A 10,291-nucleotide genomic window follows, 5' to 3' on the forward strand; every position below is an offset into this window, starting at 1 on the left:
TAAGGGCTTGGAGATAGCAAGATGCATGTGGCATTTGACAAACTGAGGAGACTCCTATGCATGGAGCTCAAAGAAGAGGGGGAACTTGTGCAGCGTGAGGCTAGAGAAATAGGCAGGGACTTATCTTGTTAATGAGTTTGAACTTCATCCTAAGAACAATGGGAAACTATGGAAGGGTTTAAAGCAGGGGAGCAACAATCTGATTTACATTTCGAAAGTTTGCTTTGCTAAGGCACGGAAAATGGATTTGAGGAAGTGCAACAAGAACGGATGCCCAGATCAGCTGCCAGTAATCCAGGCGGGACATGATGAAAGCTGGAACAAGGGAGGTAGCAGTAGCGATAAAGTGGACAGATATTTAAGAGGTAAAAGGGATCGAGCATGATGATGGGGATGGGAGCAGTTGTCCTGGTGAACTGAGTAGATTGCCAATTTTTCCACCAAGCACAAATGCTGGTGGTAGCCGGGTTTTTTTTGTTGGGGGGGGCGGGGGGGGGAGTAGCAAGTTGAGATAAAGAGTTGCTCAGGAGACTACAATTTCTCTCTTAAAGGAGAACGTCTTTGGCTCCACAGGGTGGTATTTCAATTGAATGCTGAACTAGCATTGGTCAGGACCATGGGGCACCGCCCTTCACCCAGTAGGGCCCCAAATGTCCTTTTTACACTTCTATCACAGTGATCCATTCCCACTGCGCTAATAGTTTTACTTTACGTCGGATAGAAAAACGTAACTCCCTCCCGCCGCCAATCCCAAGAAATATTTGCTATATCTTTCGAAGTCCAGTACAAAGATCATTTCTCAGGGAAGTCTTTCGGGCCTTTCCCACCCCACGGATCCTTCCATCCATCTCGCCCACTATGCTGTGCGTTCCACACAGCACAGATTCCGCACTCTCAACTTCGCGTCTCCGGCGTCCAGAGCGGGGCCCTTCAAACACTGCGAGCTTCACATTTTCTAATTAGCCACATTTACTGGCGCTGAGAGGCACCATAGCACCTGACAGCCGCACCTCGGCGTGTGAGCCAATTACCCCCCGGAAGTGACGCGCTGTCAGGGACGACGTGCTTCCGCTCCCGACTGTCGCCCCCGCCGCCGCAGGGGGGACGGGTTTCTCTGGCCTGCCAACTCTGCTGCTCTGGAGGATTCGTGCGTGGCAAGAAGCTGCGCGTGGGGGAGTAAGGTGGTGGGATCCCCTCTTTCGTCCCCTGGGACGCGGCGGGAGGGCGGAGGGAGTGGCGGCTAGGTCCCCGAGGGCCCCCAGCGCCAGGTGGGGCTGAAGCACCGGGCTCCGCGGCGGGCCCAGGCCGCCGGTGACGGGATCCGCCTCAGCTGTAGGAGGCTGGCCGCTTGGGCCGGCGCGGGCCAGTCCCACTGGGATCCTTCGGGTCGAATGGATCCGGCCGACCGGGTACTCAGAGCTTCCCCTGTTCCATATACTCAGGGGAAGGATAACCTTTCTCCTCTTGAACAGCTCCAGTCCCCACTGTGACAGTCACAGGATCCGCAGCGACGAGTGCGCGCGCGTGGTGTGAAGTGTTGTGCACAGTCCCACACCTGTTTATTGGCTCCGCCCCGCAGCTTGTGTTGAAGGGATGTCGTGGCAGGAACTGAGGTTTTCCGCACGGGATGCTACCCTAAAAGAGGGGCGTCTTAATAACTGAAAATGATTTGAAACAGCTGGGCTGGAAGTAGCTTACGCTCTGATTAATAAAAGGAAGACTCGGTATTATCACGTGACTGCAAACATATATTTTGCTTATCAATCTGCCGGAAAGAGTTGTAATGACAGACTTCAGGTCAAAGGACAGGAGTTGTGTATACTTACTAATTTGCTGTGCAAATTATTTGCGATGAAATGGCAGACTAAGCAAGAAGATTGGAAGAAAGTAGACCTGGGACTTAGAGATAGGAAAATAAACCGCTAAGAAAACTGCAGAATTTGGGAAAAGTAACTTCATTTACTATTACTATGTGATTTAATTTTGGAAATAATTTGGTTTCTTAATGAACTGTTTTCCAGTTTGAAGCAAGTATTTATATCCGTGTGTTTTTTGTTGTTGCTGTTTGTTTTTTTACTGGTGTGGTAGCAAGGGCTAGATTTACATTACAGGCATATCGCTGCAGCATGTTATAGAATTAAATATACAGATATCTAAATTAAGTTAAAAAGTGTTTTAATAATTAAAACTCTTAACATATGGGTACAGGTGATATAGTGATATAGCATGTATCTTTAGTTTCATTTTTTTATTTGAGATGACTAACTGGCCATGCTTGTCTTAAAGACTGATAAACATCTGATGAAGCCATGACCAGGTGGGCACGAGTTACTACCACACAGAACAAAAGACCCTTCCCTGCAACATCATGGGAGGACATGAAGAAGGGGTCCTTTGAGGGAAAAAGCCAAAACCTACCAAAGAGTAAACAACTTGAAGCCGATAGTCTGTCCCTTAAAAATCATGCATCCCAAGCAAAACACAAAAAGAATAAAAAGAAAAAGGAGTATTTTAATGAAGATGTGAACGGATTCATGGACTATCTAAGGCAAAACTCACAGATGGTTCGCAATGGGGAGATGATAGCAGCAGACAGTCAGGAAGTCAGGGAAGAAATTGCAGTTGCTTTAAAGAAAGATAGTCGCCGGGAAGGAAGACGATTAAAAAGACAAGCAGCAAAGAAAAGTGCAATGGTAAGATGATCACTTCTACTAAAATGTTACTTTGTATGGCTAGAAACTATTATTCATGCACTCAGCTATGTATTTTAGCAGAGTCTGATTGTGGTTATGTAGTAGACTTATACGGCATCTTTTTGAGGGCTAGTAATAACACTAGGACTTTTTTTGAACACCTCCTCTATGCTAGACAATTGACGTACTGATTAATTATCACAACATGCAAAGATGGTGGCATTATTTCCATATTTTGGGTAGAAAACACTGGTGTGCAGCTAGGTTAAGTATCTTGCTGAAAGCCACTTAGCAAGTAGCAGAGGAGAAATTCAAACCCAGGAAAAGGTGTTAATATTTGATTACTCAGAATAGTGGTTGGCACTTTATAAGTATATGCATTATTAAATAAATAACGAACCTAAATGAGCTGCTAACTCTATGTAGTTCAGCCAAAAGAAAAAAAGAAGATATTTAAACCCAGAGTCTGACTTTAAGACCTATGTTCTCTCCCCTTCCAGTAGCCCGTTTTCAAACAGCCATTTTTAAAAAAGATCAAAATAAGGGGGAAGGTTAAGTACAACAGGTTAGATATGTGTGGTTCCCATTAGTTGGAAAGGATGTCTCCCTTTATCTTTATCCATGAAAAACTGATTGCACAGGAAGGAGATCTAATAAGAATCATACTGGTTAGTAACACAGCAGAGTAATAGCAGAGTTAAAACTCCTTGAGACTGTCCCTAGTCATTGCTCCCTCCTTCCCCATGTTACACTGAGAGGAGTGCTGGGGGCTACAGGTTTATTTCCGTGGTGCCAAGACCTAGATTTTAAACTGTGTCAGACACAGGAAATGAACTACTTGGTATAATTCTTTCCCTTCTCTAGCAAGGGATTCTTCTAGCAGGATACTACATAAGAATCAGGATTTGTTGCTATTTTACAGTTTTATTTTTTATTAGAATTACCACATGTAGAGCACTGTTTGCACCAGTGTAGACTTGAAATGTTACAGCCTCCATAGATGTGGCTTCTGGCTATTTGCAGGATTAGTTTTATGCAGTGTCATATTTAAAGATTCTTTTGTGGAGATAATACTGATAAAATGTTCCTTATGGATAAATTGGGATAGAAAAGATAATCATTTCTATTTGCATCAAGATAGTTTTGTTTAAATTATACAATTTTTAAATATTTTAAAGTCAAGTTAATTTAATGTAAAGATAATGTAAAGATAATTTCATTGACATAGGCGGTGTGGTGAATTGCATACTTTTTGAAAAAGTTTAGTACTGTGACCTTTTAAGAGAAGTTTTATGTTTTTTTTTTTTTTTAAAGATTGATTGATTGATTGATTGCTATGTTGGGTCTTCGTTTCTGTGCTAGGGCTTTCTCTAGTTGCGGCAAGCGGGGGCCGCTCTTCATCGCGGTGCGCGGGCCTCTCACCACCGTGGCCTTTCTTGTTGCGGAGCACAGGCTCCAGACGCACAGGCCCAGCAGTTGTGGCTCACGGGCCTAGTTGCTCCGCGGCATGTGGGATCTTCCCAGACCAGGGCTCGAACCCGTGTCCCCTGCACTAGCAGGCAGACTCTCAACCACTGCGCCACCAGGGAAGCCCTATGTTTTTAATTAAGGGGAAGGGCATTGTTTTTCCAAAAAAAAAAAAAAAAAAGGAATTCTTTATATTAAAGCATGTGCTTTCAATAGTATATGGCTTGTTGAGACCCTTCAACTCATTTTCTTGTTTTTCTTTTTAATACCTCAGACTAAGCAGACTAAGCATCAGTTCTATTGTTAATAAGTTGACATCTAGAAATTTACCAGTCCACTCTCCACAATCCCATCTACATTAAATTTAAGGATCATTCAAAAAGTTTGTATTTGGTGAAGATTAGGTTTTTACAGATAAAACCCCATCAGTGAGCTGTCAGGTTACTAGAGACAACCTTGACTTTACCAAGAATCCAAGACTTCTTATGTTGGTGATCCAGTTTTGGGTAGTAACTTTTCCTGCAGTTGTAGAATAAATGAATTTTCTTTGTTTGCCCTAGCTCATTTTAAATGTAAAAGTTAATAAAGACTAAAGGGACTCATTCTTTTCCAGTATGTTATTAAACAGGAAAAAAAGAAAGTGAGGGCATAGTTGCAAAATATTATTTTACCTACTGAATTTGCTTTTTAAAAACCTTGTGCTTATTTCGAAAAAAGATTAAATGATGAATTATTTGTTATCCAAAAAATATACCTTTTTCCAGTTTAAATAAAATACTTTAGCTATCTACCATCTTTGATTATGACTGATATTCTCATTCATCACAGCGAAAACTATCCTGCAGATTGCTAGGTAGTATGTAAAGAAACCAAACCATTGTTCAGTGTTAGGCTGGAGCCAAATAATTCATCTTAGAATTATACCTTGAAAATGTGCATATATTCTAAAATGAAACCTCTATCTATTTATGAATAGTAAGGAATATGTATGAAAGATATAAAAATTTAAGCATACATTTTGGTACGAAATATATCTTATGATTCGAATCATAATTTAAATGGAATCACTTGGCCCAAATTCATTCAATTATGTGAACTTTGAAAGTATTAATTTTGAGTGATCATTTTTATGGTCATTGTCCATCTCCTCCAGAAAACTCAGTGTTTCTAGGTACAGACATCCCCGTTAACGAAATGAATAGTCCATATTTGCTTAATTCATTTAAGCGATTACCTCCTACAAAGACATTTATAACTTGTGTCTGAGACTGAGAGATTTATGGATTGAGGGTTTTCAAAAGCACTGAAACTCTCTGATGGAAATGACATTCCTTATGGTTTAGGAATATGTGAAACACTGTTTTTCTACAGATAAAATACTGAGATTTCAAAAAAAGAACTAGATAACTTTAAAATGAGGAGTGTTTTAAAGACATTTTTAATGACTAGAATTAATAAAGCCAGTGTAGTGTTGCAGTGTGGAAACTCACATTTTTGTTTTCCCAGGTATGTTTCCATTGTAGAAAACCTGGCCATGGGATTGCAGATTGCCCAGCTGCCCTTGAGAATCAAGAAATGGGCACTGGAATATGTTACCGGTGTGGATCCACAGAGCATGAAATAACCAAGTGCAAGGCTAAAGTAGACCCAGCTTTTGGTATTAATGTATCTTTTTTTCTATCAATTTTTTATTTGGTTAATGGTGAAAGTGGCCAATAAGTAGCCAACTTGTTTTCTTCATTGTTGACAAGGTTTGTTATGAGTGTGTCACTTAATATTTTGAAATCAAATGAGATTAAACTTTAAATCATGTAAAAACAAATATGTTTTTTAAACACTCTGAAAACACTCTGAGAATACAGTGTTTTAAAATAATATGAATTACATGATATATATATATCTTAACAGGAACTGTTGATTGTTACAGGTGAATTTCCTTTTGCAAAATGTTTTGTTTGTGGGGAAATGGGACATCTGTCCAGATCCTGTCCTGATAATCCCAAAGGACTCTATGCTGATGGTGAGTACATTTATATGTCGAAAATGGTGAGTCATCATGCAGTTGTGATTTAGTTTATACTTAAACAGTTTTTAAATAAATTCTTGAGTAAGTAGCAAAATCTTGAGAATTTCATTATCTTTGTCAAGCACTATTCTATGTACTAGACTTTTTGTGTAATGTAACTTGGTATTATTTTTAATACATCAAATCAGAAAAAACTGACGTGTATATTTCAAAATATTTGTGCTTGCTTCAGCATCGTTTATGAGAGTATGTTATAAGTATCTACTTTTAAACATAACAGAAACAAAGGGATAATTTCTCAAACTAGGATAAGATTTAAAAAATAGTGTTGTGAATTTAATCTCAGTCTAGCATACCATTTTGGGTAGAAGGGTTGGAACACACTATTCATATTTGTAGTAACTTTTGTTTTGAATGTTTTTCTTAGTTAGTTGTCTGGCATGGGAATCAAGTAACTTTCTTACCTTTCAACTAATGGCTTAAGGTGCCCACATAAAGTCTGTGATGTTTAAAGCTTTAAGGAGGAGGTTGTCATCTGTTAATGTGAGTCATTTATTAATGTGATGCTGGTACCATCAGGTTCTAGAAACCACTTGTGTTATGACTGGGTTCCCTTGCAGAAGTCCAGTGAAAAAGCATAGCTTTGGAGTTAGACCAGTTATAACCTCAGCACTACCACTCACTAACTGTGGGACTTTGGCCAAGTTAAATTCTCTCTTCTCAGCTTCCTTACCTGTAAAATGGAGATGAGAAAATTGTATTTCATTGATTCTAAAATGCACATTTTTTCACATTTTAGTATCTCTGAACTCAATGTATCTTACTATTAGGGGGTGTCACATAATTGGAAGTTTTTTTTTTCCAGAGAGCAATGTAGAATAATGATACATCTTATAATCAGTGGTGTCTTAGATTTGATGAATTATGGTATTTTACCTTGAAGAGTTATGAGGATTAAAATGTATTATTCAAATGCCTCTTCTATTTCACTATGGCATCTACAATAGTAAAGAGTCTTGGACCTGGAAGATGCTCAAAAGTGCCTTTCAGTTTTGAACTTAAGAAACAGGTCATATAATATGACTAGTGAGCAAAGATGCCTTTGTATGGTCAACCAAAATGACTAGATATAAAAAAGTGCAGCAAGGGGAGTAGGTCACATAGAAGTGAGAATTCATCCTATTAGGGTCGTTTTTCTGAGTGAGTCACTTAACATTATGAGCATGATTGTGATAATGCTTGACCGTTAAGCAATAGTGTTCGACCATTCAGTGAAGACTCATTTTAGAAACCAAATGTGTTGTAATTCACAGTCCTGGAATGTTGCTTAAAGAAGGCCAATAGGCATTTTTACTCAAGTTAGGATGCCTGGCAGATAGAAGGCACTGAAACAAAAGTTAATTTCATTCCTTTTGTAGTTGATCACCCCCATCTGACCTGTACAGCAGAGCAGTGGTTCCTAACCCTTTGGGGACCTCATAGCACCTCATGATTAAACATTCTGATCATTAAAGAATCTGATTAAAAACTGTGGGCATTCTCCTCAAAAAATGCATCTGCACAGAGATTTTTCAGAGTTCACAAACCCTTCCCTTTCTAACCATGGTTAAGATCCAGGCTTCTGTGCAGTGGCTCTTGGACACTCCAGAGGACACGTACCTTCCGTCATATCTCACTTCTCTTTCCCACATCTGCCCTGAAGGCCAGGGGCAAGAAATGGTGGGTAGGTACAGTTTAGTGCTCTTTGAGGTCAAGAGGAATGGAGAATGGACTTAATAGGAGTAAGTTCCTGGCTCCAGCTACCTTCGTAACTAACAAGGTTGTGAGGACCAAATAAGATATGAAAGTGCTTTGAGACATTAAAAGCCCTATGTAAGTATTAGAGGTTTTCAATTACTCTGTTCTTTTTATAGGTGGTTGCTGCAGACTTTGTGGCTCTGTGGAACATTTTAAGAAAGATTGCCCCGGAAGTCAGAATTCAGGTGAGATCTCTGGGCCTCCATTTAGAAGGGTTTTGCTGAATTTTGTTATTAATAACTTGTTGATGCACAACTGATTTTAAGGCTGCCTGGTTTCCTACTGCAGCGATGACTTCATCATTTCTTTATCAGCAGTACTAACTGAGCATCAGCTGCTGTTCTCAGGTGGGAAAAAAAAATGACCAGTAAGCCCCAGAGGACCCTGATTTTATAAAGCATCTTATTCATAAATATTTTTATTTGCTAACCCATGTATTTAATAATAGAGCCAATTCCGTTACTTGAAGAAAAGTATTAATTCACTAAGAGAAAATAAGAAATTTGAGAATAACTTACAGTATTCTTATGATTGAGTATCCTCATGTATGCTCTGAAACCAAAAGGATTCAGTTAGTTGCAAAAACTGCCGAAAATATTAAAGTTGTGTTATCCACACAGCATCTGGCCAGTTATATTTTCTTCCCAGTGAAATACTACCCTCGGTCATCGAAAACTTCATAAATGTTCACCAAACCTAAGGCAGATTTTTTTGGGATGTGGAGACCATTATTACATTAGTTTACCTAGCTTAAAATGATGATAATCCTGTGTGAAAGAAAGCAAGACAGTGGGATAGCCCACTAGTGCTTCTTGGGGAAAAAGCACATTTCTTTTTATATCATATAGTCATAGTACCACACAAATAAGCCTGCCCATTCTTACTTCCTACCCCTAGCATTTGAATCTGAAAACCAAGAGTTCTTGTTTACAATCTTGTCTAGAAGAAGATAGTCTTTACTACACTGTAGGCAGTGAGATTGAAATGATGAAGTGGAATTTGAATTCTCCCTCCTGGGAGGATTGCCTCTTCCCAAATGACAAGACTGACAAGCAGATGTTGTATAATTTCACAGGTGGAATCTTGTTCATTTGAAACTGATGCTTCATAACTCTTGCTGTTTACAGACTCTTGGAACTCATTGACTCTATAATGATGAACTCTGAGAAAGAATGAAAGAGCTTTCTCATCAATTCGTGCATTGCAAAGCAGTTGCTGCATTTCCCTAATTGGGATGAGAAATTGCCTGTGGTACTCTGAAATCAAGGGTTATAATCAATTACAGAATTGCTCACTTTCCTTTAGTGATGGAGTCTTCTCTCTTTGTGATTATTCATGTCAAAACTAGTTCCTTTGCTAAACCAATACCAATCTAGGTGGATGTATTTGATGACTGTTTCTCTTACATTCTGACTTTTCTATGTCTTTACAGATCGAATGGTCACGGTTGGTCGCTGGGCAAAGGGAATGAGTGCGGACTATGAAGACATTTTGGATGTGCCTAAACCACAGAAACCCAAAACAAAGATACCTAAAGTTGTTAATTTTTGATGATTAGTGCTATCGTTTGTTAGCACCTCATTGTTAAACATTCTGAACTGGGCCTACTTCATAAGTTGGAGCTGGACTCTCCCTTGGAGTCCTGTATTGTAGATATCAGTATAATCTAGGTGTGGTCAAAGCAGTTCCTGAGTTCTGTCCATCAAGGAGCACTTCTACCATTGTTTGGAGAAAATCACTGAAAAAAAGTATAATGTGTTCAAAATGGATTTTCTAAAAGAATATATTTTTAACCAGCAGAACTTAGGTGTAACTCAGTGGTTATATACCTGATTGTAGCAATCATCTTTTTCTAAAAACAAAATTATGCATTAATATGAACTATCCCTAAACATAGGGTACCTGCTTTGCATTTGGAAATGAATTTTTGTTATATTGTTTTCTTGGTTCAAAGTATCAGTTTATTATTATATTAGAAATTAATTTATAATTGCCACAAAATCTGTATTTTAAAAATATTTAATAAAAACTCACTTGCTATTTACTTATTTTTCTGAATACCTAATTTTGGATTGAATGAGCCATTGTCCATTAATGTCCATGTAACAATCCCTTTGGAAACACAATCTTTATGAATCCTAGATGAGCTTAATTTTTATTAATTTTTGTTTTAGTTTTGACATAAAGAACAAATTATTGAGGTTAAAATAGAAGAGTATCTCAACTTAACAGCAGCTCTTTCTTTGCCCCTGATTTTCAAGAGAGAAATTCTAGCCAAAATTCAGTTTGTGCTATTTAACCAGAATGA

General features: G+C 38.8%; 1 protein-coding gene across 3 annotated transcripts; it reads left to right on the top strand.

The window, feature by feature from the left end:
• The first annotated feature begins 1,042 nt into the window (after positions 1–1,042).
• On the top strand, positions 1,043–10,048 carry ZCCHC9 (zinc finger CCHC-type containing 9). 3 transcript variants are annotated; one of them, XM_036848490.1, is made up of 6 exons: positions 1,043–1,154; positions 2,287–2,693; positions 5,667–5,817; positions 6,088–6,180; positions 8,100–8,168; positions 9,416–10,048. In XM_036848490.1, exons 2-6 carry the CDS (start codon positions 2,310–2,312, stop codon positions 9,532–9,534), a joined length of 816 nt encoding a protein of 271 aa, XP_036704385.1. In that variant the 5' UTR covers positions 1,043–1,154; positions 2,287–2,309; the 3' UTR covers positions 9,535–10,048. The 3 variants fall into 3 exon arrangements, with proteins under 3 accessions (XP_036704385.1, XP_036704387.1, XP_036704388.1); XM_036848492.1 differs by having other exon boundaries at positions 1,044–1,181; positions 9,416–10,016; XM_036848493.1 differs by lacking the exon at positions 1,043–1,154 and adding an exon at positions 1,211–1,949 and having other exon boundaries at positions 9,416–10,016.
• Positions 10,049–10,291: the final 243 nt, after the last annotated feature.

Source organism: Balaenoptera musculus, chromosome 3, assembly GCF_009873245.2.
Source record: "Balaenoptera musculus isolate JJ_BM4_2016_0621 chromosome 3, mBalMus1.pri.v3, whole genome shotgun sequence".
In the NCBI taxonomy this organism is placed as follows: domain Eukaryota; kingdom Metazoa; phylum Chordata; class Mammalia; order Artiodactyla; family Balaenopteridae; genus Balaenoptera; species Balaenoptera musculus.